We start from the raw sequence: 24,549 nt of genomic DNA on the forward strand, positions 1-24,549 counted from the left end.
CATGACACAGTTCTGTAATTTGCTTTTTTTACTAAATATCCTGAATATCCTTCTGTGTTAGCATATATAAATCTTCACTATTCTTCTAAAAACCTATATAGTATTTCATTACGGAGATGTAATATTATTCACTAAATCTCCTTTGATGAATATTTATTTCAGGGAGTAAACTAATTTATATTTATGAGGTCAACCTCTGTGATGAATCTGGAGGTTCAAAGGGTTTGTACTTTTAAAATTGACCATTACTGCCAAATATCTCTTCAAAAAGTCTATCAATTTATACTTCCTATGAATAATGCTTAAGAATGCCTCATCTTCCCAACACTAACATTTCAATCTTGCCAACCTGAGAAACATTTCAGGTTGCATACTTAACTTTGAGTAATGCTGAGAATCTTTCCAAGTATTTCTTAGCTACTTAGGTGTCTTTCTCTGTTATTTGTCCTTTTGTCACAGAGTTGTGCTTTCCATAATGATTTATAAGTGTTCTTGTATATTAAGAAGTTTAACCAGGGCACCTGGGTGGCTCAGTCAGTTAAGCGTTGGTTAAGTGTCCGACTTTAGCTCAGGTCATGATCTCGCAGTCCATGGGTTCGAGCTCCACATCGGGCTGTGCTGACAGCTCAGAGCCTGGAGCCTGCTTCAGGTTCACTGTCTCCTCTTTTTCTGCCCCTCCCCTCCTCATGCTCTGTCTCTCTCTCTCTCTTGAAAAATAACATTCAAAAATTTTTTTTTCCCTTGGGTTACTGTTTCCCTTGGGTTACTGTTTTTTTGACTTTGTTCATGGTGCCCTTTGCTATAGTTTCTCTATTATTATATAGTAAAATCTTTCTTTCATGCTTGATAAATTTTTAAGTCATACTTAATAGAGCCCCATTCTAATATTATAAAAATATATACCTGTGTTTTCCTCTACTACTTAAAAAATTTTTTTTTTAATGTTTATTTATTTTTTTGACAGAGAAAGAGACAGAACATGAGCGGGAGAGGGGCAGAGAGATACACAGGGATACACAGAATCTGAAGCAGGCTCCAGGCTCTGAGCTGTCAGCACAGAGCCCGAGGCGGGCTTGAACTCACAGACCTCGAGATCACGACCTAAGCTGAAGTCAAAGTTCAAGCGACTGAGCCACGCAGGCGTCCCTCCTCTAATACTGTTAATATTTCCATTGACATATATTCATATTTTTGATCACTACAGAATATATTTTATATCAATACCATTCAAATTAACATTAACCTCAGTATTACTTTTATTACTTTTTTTAAAATTTAAATCCAAGTTAGTTAACATTCAGCACAGTAATTTCAGGAATAGAATTTAGTGATTCACCACTTACATATAACACCCAGTGCTCTTTTATTAATATTACAAGTATTATTAAACATATTACATTATGTGCCATTCACTGTCCTTTGAAGTAAACAGTTGTAATTATACCTACTTCACAAATTAGGCAAAAAGAAAAAACAAAAAAAAAGACTAAACTCTATACTGGTAAGGCATTATCGATCAAGAGAAGACCCACATCAGAGTTAGATAAGTCTGTTTAAATATCTATCCACTTAATAAATGATGTGGCTCATCTATCCTATAGGATCTGAAAACAGGGAAATAATCATCAGTATATCCAAGCTATTCAAATGCCATTCTTTTAAAGCTAACAGGAATGTTGTACATGCTAATGTTTACCAGAAGTGAACTACCTACTTCTGGTGAAAAAAGGAAACCTTTTTCACTTCTCAGCCCATCAAAGAAAGTTACTTACTTTGAGGGGATGTGAAGGTGTGAATAGCTAATTATATGTTGATGCTTACCAATCCTTATTCAATATCAAGATCCAAATGTTATGAATATATGAAAAGTATGTGAAGATAATCTGGTTCAAATGATAAATGAATCAAGACTCCTTTCGAAGTAAAACGCTTCCTTTCAAATATTTTAAATCAATTTTCAAAAGATTACTTAAAAAAATAAATAAACATAAGATCAGCTTAAATGAAAAGAAAATGGTATCCAGGACAAGTAAAATATTTTTAAAAATTTTATCTTACTGTGACCTAACAAGAAACACATTTTCTTCAATTTTACTTATTTATTTAGAGTGTGAGCACGCATAAGTGGGGGGAAGAACTGGGCGGGGAGGGAGAGGGGGAGGGGGAAGGAGGAGAGGGAGAGAGAGGGAGAGAGAGGGAGAGAGAGGGAGAGAGAGGGAGAGAGAGGGAGAGAGAGGGAGAGAGAGGGAGAGAGAGGGAGAGAGAGGGAGAGAGAGGGAGAGAGAGGGGGAGGGGGGGAGGGGGGGAGGGGGGGGAGGGGGGGGAGAGAGAGAGAGAGAGAGAGAGAGAATGAGAGAGAGAGAATCCCAAGCAGGCCTTACACTATCAATATCAACACGGAGCCGGATGTGGGGCTCTAAGTCATGAACTATGAAATCATGACCTTGAAATCAAGAGTTGGACGCTTAACCAACTGAGCCACCCAGGTGCCCTTTTTTAAAAAATTTATTTATTTACTTATTTTTTTGAGAGAGTATTTTCTTCAAATTTATTTTTTAAATGTTTTTATTATTTTTGAGAGAGAGAAAGAGACAGAGCATGAGCAGGGGAGGGGCAGAGAGAGGAGGAGACACAGAATCTGAAGCAGGCTCCAGGCTCTGAGCTGCCTTGTCAGCACAGAGCCTGATACCGGGCTTGAACTCATGAACAGCGAGATCATTACCTGAAGTCAGATGCTTAACTCACTGAGCCACCCAGGCGTTCCTCTTCAACTTTAAAATGTATTAGATAATTCTACTAACTGTAGTAGGATATAATATCAAAACTAATATTAAAGTTTAATTTCTTCTACACATACTAAAAACTGAACCTGACAAATATTACAAATACAGAGGTTACACACACCTATGCTCTTTTATTTTTAACAAAATCTGTAAATTATCGAAATTTCAGTAGTATTAGCATTTGCATTTGCCTGTATTTCCTATAATTCCCTCAGCAACTGTGGCAGTTTTAAAACGTGGTCCCGAAATTCTTTGATACTGTTCTGATTAAAGGGTGAAATCTGTCTACTTCCTTTGAATTCGAGCAGGCTTTTAATAGCTTCCACCAATAAAGAATGGCAGAAGCGAAGCCGTGTGACTTCCCTGCTTGATCAGAGACAATTCAGTTTCTACGTTGTTTGAAGGAACATGTGCTTGTGGACCCCTGAGTAGCTAGCTGCGCAGGAAGTCCAGTTATTCCACAGCTGCCATGGTCTGGGGGAGTCAAACCACATGGAGAGGTCACATTTAGGCACCCAGGTTTGAACTCCCAAGTTTTTGAGTCATTCTAGCCCAGGTGCCAAACATGTGAATAAATGAGCCTTCCAGATCATTCTAAACTCCAGTCATCAAAACACCTTTGAGTCTTCCAAGCTGAGGCCCTAGATATCATAGAGCAGAGAAAAGCCATCCTGACTCTGCCCTGTGCAAATTCCTGATCAACAAAATCTGTGAGCATAATAAAATAGTTGTTTTCGACTGTTAAGTTTTGGAATAATTTGTTATATAGCAATAGCAACTGACACAGCAACTAATTACTATTTTTAAAAATTCAGAATCCAGATTCTAAAACTGAACTACACCCAACTTTACTTAACATAAAAATGTACTATATTCTTAAAAGTCCAGACATCACAGTTTCAGTAATTCTTACAAAAGAACATGTTATCTTTAAATCAGTTAAACATAATTATGTGTACATATGTACAGAATGCACTAAGTAGTCCTATTCCATTAGAAAAATAGTTCCTTTGTAGATAACATATTACTTGAGAGCTGAAAAGCTTATGTAAAATATAGAAAAAGAGTTGAATCAGGTACACTAGGAAAGAATGAAAAAAAAAACCTAAGGGCTGAAAACTAGGTTTACTAGGAGAGGTAAAAACAACTGGAATCATAGACACATGTGACAGACCTGCATTACCCCATATGGTAGCCACTAGCGACACATGGTTATCGAGTACTAGAACATAGCTAATCTGAATTGAAGGTGCTTTAAGTATAAAACACACACTCAGGGGCACGTGGGTGGTTCAGCTGGTTAAGCGTCCAATTTCAGCTCAGGTCATGATCTCACAGTTCTTGGATTCGAGCCCCACGTCGGGCTCTGTGCTCACAGCTCAGAACCTGGAGCCTGCTTCGGATTCTGTGTCTCCCTCTCTCTCTGCCCCATCCCCACTCATGCTCTGTCTCTCTCTGTCTTAAAAGTAAATAAAACATTAAAAAAAAAAAAAACCTTTGTAAAAAAAAAAGTATAAAACACACAATTTTAAAGAAATGATATGAAAAAAGTAAGATAGCTCAGTAACTTTTAATTTTTTATCTTTTTAAAGTTTATTTTTTTGATAGAGTGCATGAGAGAGAGAAAGAAAGAGAGAGAGAGAAAGAAAGAGAGAGAGAGAGAGAGAGAGAGAGAGAGAGAATATGAATGAATCCCAAGCAGGCTCCATGCTGTCACACCAGCTCAGGGCTGGATCTCATGAAGTATGAGATCATCCACCTGAGCAAGATTAAGAGTTGGATGCTTAACCAGCTGAGCCACTCAGGGTGCCCCTCTCAGTAACTTTTTAATACTAAACATGAACACATGTGAAAATAACAACCTTTTATATATTGTGATAACTGGATAAACTGAAATTGATTGTACTTATTTCAGCTATTTTAATATGACTTCCAGACAATTTAAAATTACATATGCAGATTGCATTAGACTCCTACTGAATACAACTATAAGACAGAAAAATACAAACAGAAAAGGTGAATTAATGTCAGCATATACGGAATGCTTTCAACCTAGGCCTACATATTTATTTTTTTAATGTTTTTATTTATTTTTGAGACAGAGACAGAGCATGAGCAGGGGAGGGGCAGAAAGACAGGGAGACACAGAATCTGAAGCAGGCTCCAGGCTCTGAGCTGTCAGCACAGAGCCCAACACGGGCTCGAACTCACGGACTGTGAGATCATGACCTGAGCTGAAGTCGGACGCTTACCTGACTGAGCCACCCAGGCGCCCCTAGGCCTAAACATTTAAATTGGACATCAGTAGAAATATTAATTACAAAAGTATTTTTAGGTACTACCAAATTTCATTAATGCTACTAATTAAAAAAAATAACAGAGAAATAACTGGTTTTCTGGGATTATTTAGATGTGCATCTTTCTTTGTGAATTCAAAATGGTTCTGTAGCATATAAGAAAAGACTGCTGGTATTTTACAACTACTAAAATGGAGGGGCGCCTGGGTGGCGCAGTCGGTTAAGCGTCCGACTTCAGCCAGGTCACGATCTCACGGTCCGTGAGTTCGAGCCCCGCGTCAGGCTCTGGGCTGATGGCTCGGAGCCTGGAGCCTGTTTCCGATTCTGTGTCTCCCTCTCTCTCTGCCCCTCCCCCGTTCATGCTCTGTCTCTGTCTGTCCCATAAATAAATAAAAAAAGTTGAAAAAAAAAAAAAACAAACAACTACTAAAATGGAGAGAGACAAAGGTTGTGGATGAAAGGATAAATTAGTTATATATGTAGATAGTCAAAATTTTGAAAAATAACTCTAGGGGCGCCTGGGTGGCGCAGTCAGTTAAGCGTCCGACTTCAGCCAGGTCACAATCTCGCGGTCCGTGGGTTCGAGCCCCGCGTCGGGCTCTGGGCTGATGGCTCAGAGCCTGGAGCCTGTTTCCGATTCTGTGTCTCCCTCTCTCTCTGCCCCTCCCCCGTTCATGCTCTGTCTCTCTCTGTCCCAAAAATAAATAAACGTTGAAAAATAACTCTAGGAGTATTTTTCTTATTACAAATGTGATATACAATAATTGCAAAAAGGAGTACAGAAAATTATCAAACAAAATATCATTCATTATCTTACTACCTGAGATAACTGCTATTAATATTCTGATGTGTAACTACCCACTAATTTCTTCTAGGATATATCTAATTTAGTTAAGCAAAAGTAAAATTATAACATACATTTACATTATAACATACCATTACATATTCATAGAATCTATAAATTAGAATCTATATAATTACATAGAATTATAACATAGATATACCATATTTTAATCACTTCTCTATTAATAGCCATTTAGGTTGTTTTCCATATTTTAAAAATATTAAACAATATGATAATAAATATATTTGTAGGTTAAGTCTGTGTGTTCATTCATTTTACTCTTCTGAAAGTAGTTTCCTATCAGTTACAATAGTTGGGCAAAGTCCCTAGTTAGCAGCCTAACTGTATAGACAGACACAGGAGAAACATTGAGATGCCCAGTAAAAAACCCAGCAGAGACCAGAATCAAAGTTGTCCCAGAAGTTGAATTTAGCAGACAAAGGTTTTAAAGCAGCTACTGTAAATATGTTCAAAAGAAGGAAGAAAATATATTCAAAGAATTGAAAAAAAAAATCAGTAACTGAACTGATAATATAAAATGAGAAATGAAAACTATTTTGAAAATGAAAATATTCAGAATAAAGCTGAAATAAATATACTAGATAGCCTCAACAGCATAGTGGAAGAAAGAATCAATGAATCTAAAGACTGGTCAATAAAGTGATCCAAATCTGAGGCACCTGGGTGGCTCAGTCAGCGTACGTGACTCTTGATCTTGGGGTTGTGAGTTCAAGCCCCACATTGGGTGTAGAGCTTAGTTGAAACAAAATAGTAATAAATAAATAAAATGATGTAATTAAAAACAGAGAAAACATAAGAAAAGGAAAATTTAAGAAACCTGTGGAACAAGATGTAGCAGTCTAACATTTATGTAAACAATAAGGTTGAACAACGGCCTCCCAAAAGATATATCCACATCCTAATCCCCAGAATGTGTGAAAATGATCTTATAGGGAAAAGAATAACTATTACATTTTATGACAAAAGACAAGATTAAGTTAAGGGTCTTGAGATTAAGTGGGTCCTAAATGCAACCACATGTAACTTTATAAGATGCACGTAAATAGAAGATATACACATTGAAGAAAAGGCAATGAGAAGGTAAAGCAGAGTGATGCAGCCACAAGGAACATCAACTGTCAAACAAAAGTTAGAAGAGGCAAGAAAAAGATTCTCCCCTAGAGTCTACAGAGAGATATGGCCTTGGCGACACCTTAACTTCAGACTTCCAGTCTCCAGGACCGGGAGAGAACAAATTTCTGTTTTAAGCCACCCAGTTGGTAGGATTTTGTTACAGCAGACCTGGGAAACTTGTACAGTAAGGATATAGAACAGCAATTCTCAAAGTGTAGTACACAGAACCCTGGTAATACTGGAGACTCATGGGGGATCCATAGGTAGAAACTATGTTCATAAGGGTACTAAAATGGTATTTGCCTTCTTTGCTGTGTTGACATTTGTACTAACGGCACAGAAGCAATGATGGGTACCATACTGGCCCTGTGGCATAAAGTAAAGCAGTGGCACCAAGCAACTCTAGTAAGTACTGTATTCTTCACTACCATGCACTCATAGTAAAAAAATAAAAGCCATTCCCTTATTCAACAATGTTCAGGATTTACTAGATACTTTAAAAACGCAAAAAAAAAAAAAAAAAAAAAAAAAGACAAAGAAATGGCATACAGATTGGAAAAGAATAAAACTATATTTGCAGAATGACAGGACTGTGTAGAAAAATCTGAAGAATCTTTAAAAAAGAAAGAAAATAAGTGAGTTTATCAAAGTCACAAGATACAAGGTCAACATGTAAGAGTCAAATGCACTCCTCAAAACAATAATGAACAAATAGGATTTAAAATTAAAATAAAAAACAAAACCAAGCATCTAAATGGCTCAGTCGGTTGAACGTCCAACTCTTGACTTTGGCTCAGGTCATGGTATCCTGGTTTGTGGCACAGAATCAGGCTCTGTGCTGTCTGCGTGGATTCTCTCCCTCTCTCTCTGCCCCTCCCCTGTTCAAGTATGTGTGCATGCTCTCTCTCAAAATAAACAAATAAATAAATACTATTTATAATATCACAAAGAAGTACTTAAAATATAAATCTAATGAAATATGTAAAGGATCTATATGCTGAAAATGACAAAACACTGATGAAAGAAATCAAGGATTTCTTTACATAAATGGAAGGACTAATATACCATGTTTGTGGGCTGGAAGACTTGCAATTAAGATATAAATTATCTCAGTTTTTATCTTTAGGTTTGATGCAATGCCAATAAAAATACCAATAGTTTTTTAATAAATATCAACAAGCTGATTCTGAAATTTCTATGGAAAGGCAAAGGTACTAAAACACCAAAAAACCAAAAACTTTGAAAAAGAACATTTGGAGTACTCACATTACCCAATTTCAAGGGTTGCTTTATATGCTACAATAATGAAGAAGGTGTGGTACCAGAGAAAGGACAGATACACAGAACGTAATAAAAAATCTAGAAATAGAGCCACAAAAACATAAGCCAACAGATTTGTGACGAAGATGTCAAGGCAATTCAATGAAGTAAAGATAATCTTTTCAACAAATGGTGCTGTCATAGTCCACATTCAAAAAATGAACCTCAAAAAAAAAATGAACCTCAACACGTCTAAGGTCTCAAAACTTAAGTCAAAATGAATCACAGATCTAAATGTAAAATTCGAAAACTTCTAGGAGAAAATTTAGAATATATAGATAAATATGAGATTAGCAATAAGTTCTTAACCTATGATACTAAAAAGCATGATCAGGAACAGAAAATATTGAGAAAAGAGACTTCATCAAATTAAAAATTTTACTCTACAAAAAGCACCAAGAGAATTATAAGAAAGCTATGGATGAGGAGATAATATTTACAAATCACATGCCTAATAAAAGCCTCATATCCAGAATTTATTAAGAATTCTTCAAATCCAACGGTAAGAAAACAGACAACCCAACCAAAAAAACTGGTAAAAGGTCTGAAAATAATCACCAAAGAAGATATATGGATGGCAATAACATTAAGCTGCTCATCATAAATCATTAGGGAAATGCAAATTAAACTATGAAATATCACTACATAGCCATTGTAATGACTAAAACAACAACAAAAAAATAAAAATATCAAATGTTGGGAAAGATGTGGTGCAAAAGGAACTCTTACTCATTGCTGGAGGGAACAGAAAATAGTACTATTTTGCCACCTTGGAAAACAGTTTGGCAAGTCCTAGTAAAGTTAAATATATACAGCTGACCCTTGAACAATGCAGAGGTTAGGGGCATGAACTCCCTGTGCAGCTGAAAGTAAGGATAACTTTTGACTTCCCTAAAACTTAACTACTAATAGCCTACTATTGACTGGAGGCCTTACCGATAACATAAACAGTTGCTTAACACATGTTTTATATGTTATACGTACTATATACTGTATTCTTACGATGAAGTAAGGTAGAGAAAACAAAGTGTTACTAAGAAAATCATAAGGAAGAGGTCACATTAAGAGTACTTTACTGTAGGGGCGCCTGGGTGGCGCAGTCGGTTGAGCGTCCGACTTCAGCCAGGTCACGATCTCGCGGTCCGTGAGTTCGAGCCCCGCGTCGGGCTCTGGGCTGATGGCTCAGAGCCTGGAGCCTGTTTCCGATTCTGTGTCTCCCTCTCTCTCTGCCCCTCCCCCGTTCATGCTCTGTCTCTCTCTGTCCCAAAAATAAATAAACGTTGAAAAAAAAATTTATAAAAAAAAGAGTACTTTACTGTATTTATAGAAAAAAATCTGCATATAAGTGGATTCATGCAGTTCAATCCTGAGTTGTTCAGGGTCAACTGTAGTTACCATTCGACTCAGCAGTGCTACTCCCACATATTTACCTATGTGAGCAGAAAACCTGCGTTCACACAAAAACTAGTATATGAATGTTTACAGCAGCTTTATTCACAATCACCAAGAACTAGAAACAATCAAGATATTCAACAACAGAGGATGGTTAAACAATCCTAGTATACACATACCATAGAAAAGTACACAGCAATAAAAGGGAACAGACAACTGATTCATGCAACAGCAGAAATGAATGTAACTCAGTGAAAGAAACCAGACCCAAGAGACATATTTTATGGATCTATTTATATGACATTCTGGAAAAGCAGAATGACAGAAACGTAGAACAGAGCAATGGTTGTCAGGGCTGATGGAGGAAGAGATGATGATTACCAGGGGACTACATGAAGACATTTTTTATAGTAATGGAACTGTTCTCTATGATACTGCGGTGGTGGTAGATACTTGACTGCACGGATTTGCCAAAACTCATAGAGCTGTACACCATAAAGAACAAAAGCAAGTTTTACTATCTGCAAATTGTAAAACAACATCCAGGATGTCAAGATAATCTAGGACAGAATGAAGACTGTGACAGATCAGTCTAACTGCATTACATGTATGATAACCTGAGTGAAGGATACTTAGGTAAAATATACACAGATGAATAGGCACAGATGTAATTATAGAGATGTTTACATACATAATTAAGTACATACATAAATATCTCCTAACTCTGTCTACTGAGAAAGCCTATAAGCAGTGACACCCCAGTAGCTATGAGCACCTCCAGGGCCCAGGTCTTGGTTTCTAAAAACCATGCTCCAACAAAAGGAACTAGGGCTCCTTGGACAAAGGACTGATTCCAGTGTTGGGATAGGGCAAGTGCAGAGTAGAGTACCTTGTAGTGTCAGAAAGTAAGGAAGCAGTCAAAAGACAAAAGGATGGAGGTAAAGGGACACTGGAGCCAACCTGAAAGAGTTCCCAGTGGCCAAAACTCAAAACAACTCGAGGAACAAATATAAATAATGATAGTTCTAGATTATAATCCAAAGAATAAAGTAAATATTCATGAGCCTATAATAATATAAATTTTTTTTTTCAACGTTTATTTTATTTTTGGGACAGAGAGAGACAGAGCATGAACGGGGGAGGGGCAGAGAGAGAGGGAGACACAGAATCGGAAACAGGCTCCAGGCTCTGAGCCATCAGCCCAGAGCCCGACGCGGGGCTCGAACTCACGGACTGCGAGATCGTGACCTGGCTGAAGTCGGACGCTTAACCGACTGCGCCACCCAGGCGCCCCTATAATGATATAAATAAATGACTGCATACATTTTAAAATGGGAGAAAAGGGGTGTCTTCCTTACAGAAATAGTTCAAATAATAAATGTAGAATAAATGAGCAAAAGAGAAAATTACCATCAGAATTCCACAGTAAAAATCACTGCAGGTGCAAGACACTGAGGAATGCTAAAATTAGTGGGCCAAACTTTAAGGAGAAACAGGAATCAAGTATTTCCCGAAGAATATTTGAATTACTGTGATGACTTCAGCATGTGCTCACAAATTATTTGATATACCTCACTGTAGGAGGTGGAGCTTAATTCTCAACTTACTTTCTGTTGAATGTGGGCTGGAGTTAAGTAACTCCTAACAAACAGAGTAGGGGAAAAAAAAATAATTTTGCAGTGGAGGAACCTGGCAGCCCCTGTTATAGATTAAATGCACACCCCCCCCCCCAATACGTATGTTGAAGCTCTAACCCCAATTCGATGGTCTTAAGATGGGGTCTTTGGGAGGTAATTAGGTTTAGATTAGGTCACAATGGTAGGAAGGACTCTCATGATGGAATTAGTTTTCTTGTAAGAAGAAATCCCTCTCTCTCCACATGCATGCAGAAAAGCCATGTAAGCACAACAGCAAGGAAGAGGGTCTTCACCAGAACCCAACTATGCTGTCACTCTAATCTCAGACTTCTGGACTCCAACACTGTGAGAAAATAAATGGCTACAGTTTAAGCCACACAGTCTATGACATTTTGACTGGGCTAAGACATTCCTTCAATCAAGTGCCCAAGGTTAACATGACCAGTAATAAAACAAGTTGATATCATCTGATCCCTAATACAATGTGATAAGAAGGGCACTTCACCTCTGTGGTATTCTTTCTAAAAAGTCATAAATTATTTTTTTTAAGTTTATTTACTTTTCAGAGAAAGCGAGAGGGAGAGAGAATGAGCAGAGGAGGGACAGAGAGAGAGTCCAAAGCTCTGCGTTGTCAGCAAAGAGTCAGACACGGGCTTGAACTCACAAACCATGAGATCATGATGTGAGCTGAAGTCAGATGCTTAACTAAGCCACCCACGTGCCCCAGTAAACTGACAGTCTTAAGAATTCACCCTCACTGAATCATGAGAAAGCATCAGCAAAGTGAGGAACTGTCTACAAAATAATTAACCAGTCCTGTCAAAGTCCTAAAAAACAAACAAAAAGGCTAAGAAACTGTCACAGATCAGAGGAGACTAAGGAGACATGACACTTAAAGCAGTATGATATCCTAAACTGTACTGTATTCAGGAACAGGAAAAAAAAAAAAAAAACAGTGGGAAAATAGAAATAAATTCTATAGTTTTCAAAAAAAATTTTTAAAGTTTATATTTTTGAGAGAGAGGGACAAAGCACACGTGAGGGAGGGGCAGAGAGAGGGAGAGACAGATTTTGAAGCAGGCTCCAGGCTCTGAGCTGTCAGTACAGAACCCAACGTGGGGCTCGAACCCACAAACTGAGAGATCATGACCTGAGCCGATGTCGGATGCTTAACCGACTGAGCCACCCAGGCGCTCCTAAGTAAAATCTATAGTTTAGCTAATATGGTATGTCAGCAATGTTAATTTTCTAGTTTTGATAAAGGTACTACGGTTTTGGAAGATGTTAAGACTTTAGAGGAAGCTGAGTGAAGAACACTGCATTCTGTACTATCTTTGCATCACTTCCACAAATCTAAAATTACTGCAAAATAAGTTTTTACAACATCAAAAGGAAAAAGTGCTGGAAATGACTTACTAAATTGACTGTATGACACTATTTTTTAGACAAATGACTGCACCATACAGAACCAGAGTGATTTTCCTAAAAATCAAATCTGATTATGTTATTTCTTTGTTTAAAGCTTTCTAATCTTTTAAAATGTTTATTTATTTTGAAAGAGATGGGGAAGAAGGACAGAAAGAGAAGAAGCCAAGCAGGCTCTGTGCTGAAATCTGAGTCGAAATCAAGAGTCAGAGGCTTAACCGACAGAGCCACCAGGCCCCCCTCTAATGGTTTTTCTTGCCATTAATAAAAAGTTCAAATCCTTTAATATGGTCTATAAGACAGTGGAAAGCACAGCAATCTCTCCCTGACCCCAAATGTCCATGACCTAATCACTGGAACATATAAATATGACAGCTTATATGGCAAAAGGGAGCTGACATTGCAGATTGTATTAGGACTGCTAATCATCTGACCTTAAAATAGGGAGAAAAGCTTTGATTATCCAGATGAGCTCAGTGTAATCACAAGAGTCCTTAAAATTAAAAGTACAAGAGGGAGGCAGAGGAGAGGCAGGGAGAAGTGACTACAGAAGACTCTTCAGAGATGAAGCCAGATATTGCCAGCTCTGAAGGCAGACAGAGGGGACCATGAACCAAGGAATGTGGGCACCTCTAAAAGCAGGAAAAGGCAAATAAATGGATTCTCTCCCACAGTCTCTAGGAGGGAATTCAGCCCTACTGATCTTGATTTTAGCCTTGTTAGACTTTTAACCTACAGATGATGAATTCATGTTATTTTATTCTGCCAATTTGTGGTAATTTGTTGCAGCAGCAAAGAGAAAATGAATGCAAAGGCCCTGCACGACCTGACTGCTGCTCACTTCTACTTTATCACTCACCACTCCTTCTCACTGTGATTTTCAGCAGGTGTGCCTTAATATACCGCTATATTCAAAGCATTCACATGGGTCTACTGAGGTCTGGTCAATAAAGAAAATGAAATTTTGCTACACTAAAGGTGCCTATCATTATGTTGAAGTGATACAGAATGATGACCTGGTAGAGAGCAAAGCCAGAGCACAACATAAGGAAAGACTGTGCCAGAGCTTTGCTTCAAAAGGCCATCGAAGAGGTTGGTTAGGGCAGAATATAGGTACGCTGCCTTCCTTGTAAAGGGGATCAAATAAATATGTGATATTTTTCTGAAATTTGCTTTTTTCTAATAAAAATTTTTTAATGTTTATTTCTAAGAGAGAGAGACAGAGTGAGAGTGGGGGAGGGTCAGAGAGAAAGGGAGACAAAGAATCCAAAGGAAGCTGGGGGCTCTGAGCTGTCAGCACAGAGCCCCAAACAGGGCTCAAACTTACAAACTGTGAGATCATTACCTGAGCCGAAGTCCGACACTTAACCAACCTAGATGCCCCTGCTTTTTTTTAATTAGAAGTGTCCAAAGTTTAATTTCTTCAAGAATGCCACCAACTAAAACTTTAGCACTAAGGTAGCCATGAGTATGAAAAGGCCAAGAATCACTGATCCATACACACGTTGACCATACTAAATTTTTCTCAAGCCATGCTTTCTCATCTCTGACCCTTCACACAGGCTCTTCCCTCCACCTGGAACCATCAAAAATCCTCTCTTACCCCTTCATCTGACCAACTCTAATTCTTCGGATCTCAGTTCAACTCTTCCTCCAGAAAACATCTGCTAACCCTGCAAGTGAATGCCTACTTAATGGTGCATCTACAGCATCTTGGACCACAATGACAGTACTTTTCACATGGTACTGTAATTGTCTAACTGTAAACTCTCTAAGTGAAAAATTTGAGTCTAGTTGGGTCCCAGCTCTATCATATTCCTGAAGCTTAGCATAATGCCTGGCTCATGGAAATCATTCCTACATTTTGGGGAAAAAATTAAGCCTAGTAAATAATCATCAAACACTTCTGTATCAGACATTTCTCTCATCACAATGTATCAAGAAGGACTACGTGAGAGAAAGAACACAAAACTTTAAGAGTTTTCGCTACATAAAGCAAATTATACTCTAGTACAAGAACAAATGCATGTATCTAAGTTTTTTGATCTATATTATATATAGATCTATATTATAGATAATATAACTATATTAGTTCAAATGGAAGAACAGCCTTTGAAACGAAAGGAAGGTAATAATATACAGTATTTAACTACATCTACGGTGTTTTGATACTGCTGCTTTTTACACTCACCAGGTGCATTAGCTTCTACTGCTATTGTAATGAATTACCACAAACTGGCTTAAAACACCACAAATTTATTATTTTACAGTTCTAGAGGTCAGAAGTCCAAAATCAGTTCACTGGGCTAAGGTCAAAGGATCATGGGCAGACATGGTTCCTTCTGAGGCTCCAAGAAGGGAATCCATTTCCTTGCCTTTTTCAGCTTCTAGTGGTCACCTGCATTCCTTGGCTTATGGCCCTTTCTTCCATCTTCAAAGCACACTACTCCCACCTCTAGATGCTGACTCCTCCAGGTCCCCTCTAATCAGATGTTGTGATTATATCAGGCCCACTCAGATCCAAGATAATAGCCCCAACTCTTAATCACAGCTGCAAAGGTTTCAAAAATTAGGACGGAAACATACTAGGGGGCCATTATTCAGCTCACCGTGTCAGCTGTTAATGGCAGGTTTTCACGCAACTATATCATGACTTCTATCACTTCAGTAAAACAAATTTTAAAATTTCACCAATTCTAAGATGGCCCCCAAATTCAGAGATAAAAATGTGAAACAAAGGTGTCTTAGAACCAATGAAATAAAATAATTTTACTACATCCACCAAATAACCTAACACAGTGACTCACAAAAAGAGCATCAACAAATAAATCACTGAAAACAGGGAAGTTCAGGTTACATACAATCTCTGAAAAGTTTCTACATTCTTAGCCTCAAGTGAGGTATGTCTGCATAAAAGAAGAACATATATTCTAACACATTATCTACTCACTGGTACCAATCTGACCTGAGAAGTAAACAAAAGATTTTTAAGAAATAGTCTATATACCTTTTTTAAATTTTAGTTTCTTATTTATTTTGAGAGAATGTGAGCAGAGGATGGGCACAGAGAGAGAGAGAGAGAGAGAGAGAGAGAGAGAGAGAGAATCCCAAGCAGGTTCTGCACTGTCAGTGCAGAGCATGATGCAGGACTCAAACTCACAAACTGTGAGATCATGACCAACAGCCAAAACCAAGAGTTGGACACTTAACTGCCTGAGCCACCCAGGCGCCCCAGTCTATATACCTTTTAATGGAGCTGCTCAGCTGGTCAACCTGACTGATATCATCATATACCAGATAGATACAGTCTCTGGTTTTCTCTTTTAAAGGTTTTATTTTTAAATAATCTCTACACCAAACCTGGGGCTCGAACTCACAACCCTGAGATCAAGAGTCTTAAAAAAAAAAAAAAAAAGAGTCTTATGATCCACCAACTGAGCCAGCCAGGCGCCCTAGTCTTTGATTTTCTATAAGCATCTATGCTCTCCTTGGCAAGACTACATCATCACAAGATAAATAAAATTTTAAAGATTTTATTTTTAAGTAATCTCTACACCAAACCTGGGGTGCAAATTTACAACCCTGAGATCAAGAGTCTCATGTTTCACCAACTGGGCCAGCCAGGCTCTCCTGGCCTCTGGTTTTCCATAAGCATCTACGTCCTTCTTGGCAAGACTAAATTATCACAAGATCTATCCAAATGATACATCTGCCTCAGGGACATAATCTCCTTCCAGACACTAGATTCCCACCAAAGGAAAATTGATTCTATTCTTGCTGTAAGCAAACCAGACACAAGAATCCAAATTTACAAGGTAAATATTTTACGGATGTCTAGTCACTATACAAAAAAATTAATCATAAGCTCTCTTTAAATAAATGAGTTTTCTCATCCTCTTCCTTGCCAAAAAAGTAACGTTTTAAATATCGAGAGTCTTTGTTTCATTAGTCTTTTCCTGAATCAAATTTCAATATATTTTAGAAGTCAGATTCAAGTTTTTCATTATCTTATAAACGATATCAAGGTCAGCAAAATATAAGCTCCTCTATCTGATAAAGATACATTCATACTAACGCGAGGGGCACAATCAGATATAAGGATACAAGAACATCATTTATCCATCACCAAACTACCAAGAAATAGGTCAATATTCAGCCACTCATGCATTTTAACCATTCTTATTAAAATATTATAGTACTTCTGAACCAGTTGGTAAATAGTCACACAGCCCCAACCCTGCTTCCCTGTTGTATCCCACAATGCTGTTTCCTTGCCCCAGACCTTCAAGACCTCATGAACACCATCCTGCTCTAGCATCGAGGCTAGTATCCATTCCATCGTCAGTGTATGTAGCACTGATTGTTAAATATTTTGAATATATGATTCCTGACAATAGAGTATCAATAATGTTGCTAAAATAAAAATTTTTTAGAAACATAAAAAACATAAAGACACACACACCCCTACAGAAATCTGCAATTAGAAACCCCAGTGATTTAGAAAATGAGTAATTCCAATCACATCTGTATACCCTGGTTTACTCTTTTCTAATGGAAGGCTAATAGCTACAAAAGTAACTGACCCAGTCACTGCTGGCTGACAGTCTACACAGACATGGCCTATGTAACCATTTGGATGAAATCTTACTGCATTAAGTACATCAGTTCCCCTCTTTGGCTGCCACAATAATGAGTACTAAGAGTAAAGGGACCAAAAGAAAACCAATACCAGTTGAGAACCTACTCTATGCCAGGCACATTACTTTTCTCTACATCACCTTATATAATTCTCACAACAATCCTGTGAAGTGTCACTATTGTCATTTTACAGACAAATGGGGATATGAAAGGTCACTAATGTATACAGATTCAAACAGTTGATAAATAGTGAAGAAGCTAGGCATTGCAGGTTCCAAAGCTCATTTCACAATACCTGTTTCTCAGAAATACTGAGAAAAACAAGCAAGTTAAGACTTGGCCATTCGCTTGGCTAGGCAAAGCATTTTACTACTCCCTCTAGCCTCCCTATTTCCTCTTGCTTTTCCCCAGTTCCTATCACAAGCAGCTTTCAGCACCAATTAAATCCACCTTCCTGCAGCCAGCTAGCTGAGGTAGATGGCCTATTAAAGGAAACCTTTCAAGAGTAGATCTGTTGGAGGAAAGAAGGCCTGGCTGAGCAGTGTAAGAAAATAATAAAAAGACTGAAACAGTGATTGAGCCTTAAGAGAGAGCTGGCCATACACAGATCCTTTCAGGGGTCAGTCTTCAAAAATAATAATGAATATGAAGCCAAGTTCACTTACTCAGTTGAGTGCCTACTGCAGAATATGATGAGGAAAACTCATACAGTCTCTGCCATCCAAAGAATTTATATCCTGGTGTTCTGAAGGAAACGGAATGAAGGGGACTCTCATTTGCTAAATATCTCATTTTGCTAAGCACCAGGTACTTTAAAAATAGTAACTCATTTAATAAAACTCTCTCTACAACTCTAGAAGAAAGGTATTATTATCCCCTGAAACTCAGAGATGTTAAGTAATTATCTCTACAAAACCCTGAGCTGTATCAAAGCCAACGACTTTTTACTAGCCCACACCTTCTGCAATTCTGAGTATGCTTAGCCTACTGGAAAGAGTGGCTTTCCCAGGGCTGAATATAACATGATCTGCTCTGACATGCATTGCTAAGATGAGGGTCTCATTTCTAGGAAAGTCCACTGAAGACTGGCTCAAAAATCTGTTCTATTTCAATGTTTTTAAGGATCTAATACTTCAGGGTTTACAGATAATTAGAAAGATGAAGTTAGCTCAAATGCTATAATCAGTGGCAATGAATGTGGTTTACAAAAATCATTACAGATATAATCTCAGAAACCTGAGGGGAGGGACTGCAGTGGGAATGAAAAGACACTGCAAATAACTAATGCAATACATACAGCAACGAAAAATAAAATTTAAACCCACATAAAAGACACCTGTTTATATAAGGAATAATTTTTAAATCCTTATCTATTAATCAGTTTAGAAAGAAATTATGTATCCAGATGGTTACATTGTGCCATACCAATCCAATATCTTTACCAGAGGACCTGATGTTTCTGCTGAGCTATAAAGAGTAGAAACCTGAGACACAGATGCTGCTCTGATCAAAAAGAACCTTCTTCAGACACACTAGGGAGCTTTATATCATTTTAAATTTTGCATGTGCTCTCAAAGTTGAAGGGTTTCCTATAACTGACCAGGTAGTACTGCTGAGTCAACGGTATGCTTATGCCATTATGGAGTCCAATAATTCCCATTACTATCTCCTCTTTCTCACATTATTAGCAATTGAAATGATAAAACTGCCAGCAGTATCATTCCTAATAAAGGCATATGGAAGAAAGAAAACACATTTTCATTTGAAAATGAGCACCATTTGCTTCCCCAAAGTAGAACTAAACAGCAGTGGTTTACTCTTAAATCTGGGTGCCTGCCCTCAAAAAAAACTTTTGAATTACCCCTTTCAATGTAGGTCAGTTGGGAGAAATTTTGGAGTTATCCCATCATTATTGCCAGGATTATTATTTCACCCAGTCTTTCAGGTTTTGAGAACTAGACTTTGGGAAGACTCTGAAAAGGCAGAGTAAAAGTTGAAAAATATTCAACTAACACCTCATATGGAAATACAAATAATTCTAAAAGCCTATATGCTGATCAGTGAAAAACTGAAGTACAGAAATCCAAGTCCACAAAAGGAAGTGTAAGACAAGTATGTCACAAGCTCAAGTCGAACTATTATATTCAAGTTAAGTGGGAAAGAGCATGTGAACAGTTAAACCCAGAAAGCAAAAGTGATACAGACTCAGTTTTCTGCCTATTTCCTACCCTTTCCAAAAAAAAAAAAAAAAAAAAAGGCTCTGAAAAAGAAACTTTTTACAGTCTCTTAATAGAAAGAGAACTGGACTTGGAATTAGGAAGACTGAATTGGAGTTGATTTAACTAATGTTTACTGAATACCCATTATTTGTTCCAGGGCCTGAATATATACAGCAGTGATGAGGGAGACAAAACTGCTACCCTCACCAAGTTTACACAGGAATTGGTGAAAAACATACCCACTTAACCCTTCCAGATCTCAATTTCCTCTGTACAATTAGGGAAGTGGACTAGGTGTTGTTCAGGCTGCACTCCAAAAACATCTCAATATCCACCTCTATTTTAATCCTAATGGCTCTGCTTTTGTCTGATTTTTCCATCAGTGGTCTATCCACTATTTCCTTCAGAGCAATAAATATGTTTTTTAAAAAGGTTGGATAACCACTAAATAAGTGATCTATAGATACCATTCCAGTTTAACAATTCTGTCTCCTGTAATGTTCTATCCTCATACTTCTGACATGTTTCTTTTTCATCATGCCTGGAATTCCATACAGACAAATTAAAAGGAAAACCATTTCATGCAGGGCTAAAGAATGAACCAAAACCCCAAAGGATTGCTTAATCTTTATCTACAAATGCCAAAACAATGTAGCAAAAATTGTTTTTTTCTAAGATTAGCAAAAAAAGACAAAAACAGATTTGATGTTGCTACTTCTCTACTTAAGCTACTTCCTTCCACCAAAACAACAAAAAATTGACTGCAGTTTTTTATTTTACTTTATTTTTTTGAAGTATAATGGACACATGCTCTATTAGTTTCCGGTAGACTAACAGAATGATTCAGTATTTGTATAAACTGCAAAATGATCACTACAATAAGTGGTTAACATCTGTCACCATACATAGTTACAGATTTTCTTTTCTTGTGATGAGAACTATTACCATTTCCTCTTAGCCTAGTTTTTTATCTTAATTTCCAAATTCTTTGGCAATGATACTCAAGGCCTTTCTGCAACCTGACCCCTTTTTAAGTATCCTTTTCAGCTTCAATGCTTTGGGTTCTCCCTATTACCCAGCACACTTCTTGTCTCTTGACAGCTTCTCTTCTAAACATGCCGTGCACTTCCACAATTTAAGACTTTTGTCCATGCTGTAACCTCTGACTCAAGACAGTCTTGCCTTCCTATCGATACCTGTCAAATCCCTCAAGGTCACCACCAAGTCGAATGTCACCAAAATACAGGTGAATTTAGGACAAAGGCAGTGATTCACTTTCCACTAGGCTAATCTTGAGTACCCAAGTATTAAACATTCCACAAATGCTTTAATGAATTATGCTAAATGGTAGAAACAAAGCATCATCCGTATCTGGCTTCTAACGATCTTACAGATTTACTACACTCATTACAATTGATGTTCTGGCATTTCTTGAGCATTCACAAAACTTATAAGGCTAAGATCAATATCTCCCACTTTAAAAATCATTCACTAACACAGTAATGATGTTACACAGAATCAAGAAAAGGCAATCCTTGCATCACTGTTAAACATGGGTTTACAATATTAATATTCTAAAAGACTTGGGATCTCTTCTTAAATGACCATGTGCTAGTTCCTTCACACACAAAACTGTTCAAAAACAAAACAAAAACAACAATTTATATTAAGTTCACAAGAAAAGAACTGCTCACAAATATCTTTATGTACGTTCAGGACAGGAACACAAAACCTACAACAATGTTCACATTCAAACCCACGACAGCAAACAATGACCATTGGAAGCATATAATATTGCCAAGTATGGTTGAGCCAAAGGATACTAAGCCTAAGACATCAACCACTGATTGTCAGGATACACGGTAATCTTCATGTTAGAAAAGCATAAGCTGTAAAAACTAGATATTGGCTGAACTGACATAACCCAATGAATTTTCATTAACAAATTGTACAAAACAGGGCCATCCAAAAGTCGTTTGTACTAGTGTATTAGTACAGTGTACTAGTGTAGTTTTGTTCTCTTATGAACACAGGGCACTTTTTCTGAAGTATTCCATTACTTCCAAGAGTTCTCATCTAAAATACTATCAAGTCTATAACATGAGTTCCTCCTACCGTGGCTCCATCCACAAACATTCAAATCTCAAGATTAGGTAATGAATATCCCAGAAATGATTATTTTTCACTTGAATCTCCTGCATACTAAAAGCCTACGACCTTAGCATGAAAGCGGCTTTCAAGTTGCACAGGCTGCCGCCTGTACGAAGGCCTTTCTTTCCTCAAAGCAGGGCCAACTCTGGCACGCTTTTTTATTTCTGAAAGTGAAGCTGAGGGAAAAAAGCCACCCAGATCTAAAGGTATTCGTTTAAATCCGTTTGACACCTGCTCCCTTTACAACGCGACAAGCAAACTCCAAACGCTAGAGCAGCAGCCGCAGCGGCAATGACATCCTGAGGCCGAATTGGGTCAGGGTTACGGTTACTCTTATGTTGCATATTTACACCCTTTTGTCTACAAACTTGCGCGCTAACTTAAGTTCCCTACAAGGCAGCGGGCTCGCTGGGCCGCAGAAATCAAAGCAATTTTCCTGACTCGGGAAGGGCACAATCCATGCAGTTCCATGGCTACACCAGTTTTCTCCAGACCACGCACTCTGCGGCCTCGGCTTTTCGCCGGAGAAAGGGTCGCTCCGGGCAACTCGCCTGCGCTCAGGCTGGATATGAGGGTTTTTAAACTGCACCTGGGCCCCTCCTTTTCCACCGTCCCCACTAACCCCGGCCGCTTTCCGGCCTAGGGTCACATTACGTAAACAGCCCCGGCCCCAGTTTTCCCAGGTCGGCCCCCGCCCCCGCGCCCGCGCCAGGGCGCCCCTCCCCCCCTCCGTACCACGCGTCCCCCCCCCCAAAGTACGCCCCCCACGCGGCCTCCGCCCGCGGCCTCGGCTCCGCGCCCCAACCCGCCTCTGCCCCCGCCCCGACGCCCCCCACGGCCCGGCCCGGTCCAGCCCGCCCCGAGTAGCCGCCCAGGCTGCCCCGCCGGCGCTAGGCCCCGCGCTCCGCAGGGGCCGCCCGCCTCACCGTTCTGCTGGTGCGGCGCCGGGCCCGGGCCGGCGGGCGCGGCGGCTCCTGAGGCTGCGGCTCCTCCAAGCTTGGGCGGGATTCGGGCGCTGGCGGCCGGATGAGGGGATTCGGCGGGGGCCGACATGACGGCGCTGCTGGCGGCCGCGGCTCCGCTTCAGGGAGGTGGGCGGAGGGAAGGGAAGGCGGGGCCGGAGAGGCGAAAGGAAGAGGAAGGAACGCGCCTGGCGTCACCGAGGGAGTCGCCCGGGACCGCGGCCGGGTGTCGGCACTCCGCCGGGGAGACCCGCTCTGCGGACGCAGGTGCCAGGCCCCTGGCCCGCCTCGTCGCGCCGTGCTGCGCGCCCCAAACCCTGAGTGCGGGGCTCCCGACTCGGGTGGCTCCCCGCACCGAGGCCTTGGGCCGCCGACGCAACGCCCCCTGCAGGTCGAAGCCCGGCAAGCTCAGGCTCGAGGCGGGGTCCGGGGCCGCGGCCTGCCCGCCAGCCTGGCGACTAAACTGCTCCGGCACCGGCGGAGCCCCGGTCGCTGTGAGAGGGAAGGGATGGGCCCCGGTAGGACTCCCATCTGTGCGGAGGCTGCGCGCGCGGCGAGCCTGGCCCCGCGGGGTTGGGAGGGGGATCCGCGCCGCACCCTAGCCTCGGAGTGACATCCGGAGCTCAGGGCCACGCCGCACTGGCCTGACCCCACCCACCCTTCCTCCTGAACGGGAACCCTGGATTCACTTTTGGTTTTTCATCTTGAAATTTTCCCTCTCAATGTTAATTCTAAAGGAAATACGGCATTCAGGGTCCCTGTCTGTAGGAAAGTGTAATCCTCAGCAAAGGAAGAGGAAACATTTCTCTTTGATAAACACAAGGATCGAAATAAATGCGTTATTCTAAACTTTTCCCACTAACTTAAATCTAGGGAAGGGGAAGGAGGAAATAGAGCAAAAGAAACTGGAAGACAAACTTTTATCTTCCTCATTTTTGCCAAGAGTTGCATCATTCTGTTGATGTTTAGATGAGAAGCTATAGCATCCAAAGCAGAAACTCCGCCTGCATTATATACCTTGAAATCTTTGAATCCCTGGCCTATGCCAGCAGGCTAACTGGCAAGCAAATCTTGGACTTTATTACCCAAGTCATTTTTCCATCTTAGAACCCTTAGTGTGCTACCATCTTTATTAGAAATGAAATTGCTCAAGGGCACCTGATGGTTAAGCCCTCGGTGGGTTAAGCCTCTGACTCTTGATTTATGCTCAGGTCATGATCTCAAGGTTCCTGAGATCTAGCCCTGGCGTAGCCTGCTGGGGATTCTCTCTCTCTCTCTCTCTCTCTCTCTCTCTTCCCCCTCCCCCACTCGTGCTTTCTCTCTCTCTCAAAATAAATAACAATTAAAAAAAGTGAAATTGTTCAGAAACATTGAATTTGAAATGGGATGTAGCAAGATGTTTCTGGAGTGATAAGTCTAATTTACCGAATAATTATGGAAATCATGTAGTGTGATCTAGAATAATGCAAAGCTTCCCTTTTGTTGTTCCTATGAATTAATGGTATTTGGTGCTTTAATGCATCAAATGGACTACAAATAGGATTGCAGTAGTTGAATAAGTACTTTTGAGTTTTAGGGTTTTCAAAGAGACGTCATGCTCCACATAGAAGTGGCAAACTCTTTTCCGCAGCATTCCCAGCTTTTCCACAGAAACCTAAGCCCTGCATGAGCAAAAATCACACTTTGCTTTATCAAGGAGATTACATGGTTACAGGTTCCAAGGCTTCCCAGGAGTTCTTTGAAAAAA

The 24,549-nt window shown here is 39.6% G+C and overlaps 1 protein-coding gene across 5 annotated transcripts in view; it reads right to left on the minus strand.

The window, feature by feature from the left end:
- The window catches only part of SEC24B (SEC24 homolog B, COPII component), a 99,153-nt gene extending 76,083 nt beyond the window's left edge, over positions 1–23,070 (minus strand). For 2 of the 5 annotated variants that reach the window (XM_086704424.1, XM_086704423.1), the window contains exon 1: positions 22,767–23,069. In XM_086704424.1, the coding sequence (XP_086560550.1) occupies positions 22,767–22,893 (127 nt within the window). In that variant the 5' untranslated portion in view covers positions 22,894–23,069. Of the gene's footprint in view, positions 1–22,766 lie in introns of all 5 variants that reach the window. The other 3 variants (XM_086704426.1, XM_086704425.1, XM_086704427.1) reach the window with 2 other exon arrangements.
- Positions 23,071–24,549: the final 1,479 nt, after the last annotated feature.

This window comes from Puma concolor, chromosome B1 (assembly GCF_028749965.1).
Source record: "Puma concolor isolate L17-30 chromosome B1, mPumCon1.1.hap2, whole genome shotgun sequence".
Taxonomy (NCBI): domain Eukaryota; kingdom Metazoa; phylum Chordata; class Mammalia; order Carnivora; family Felidae; genus Puma; species Puma concolor.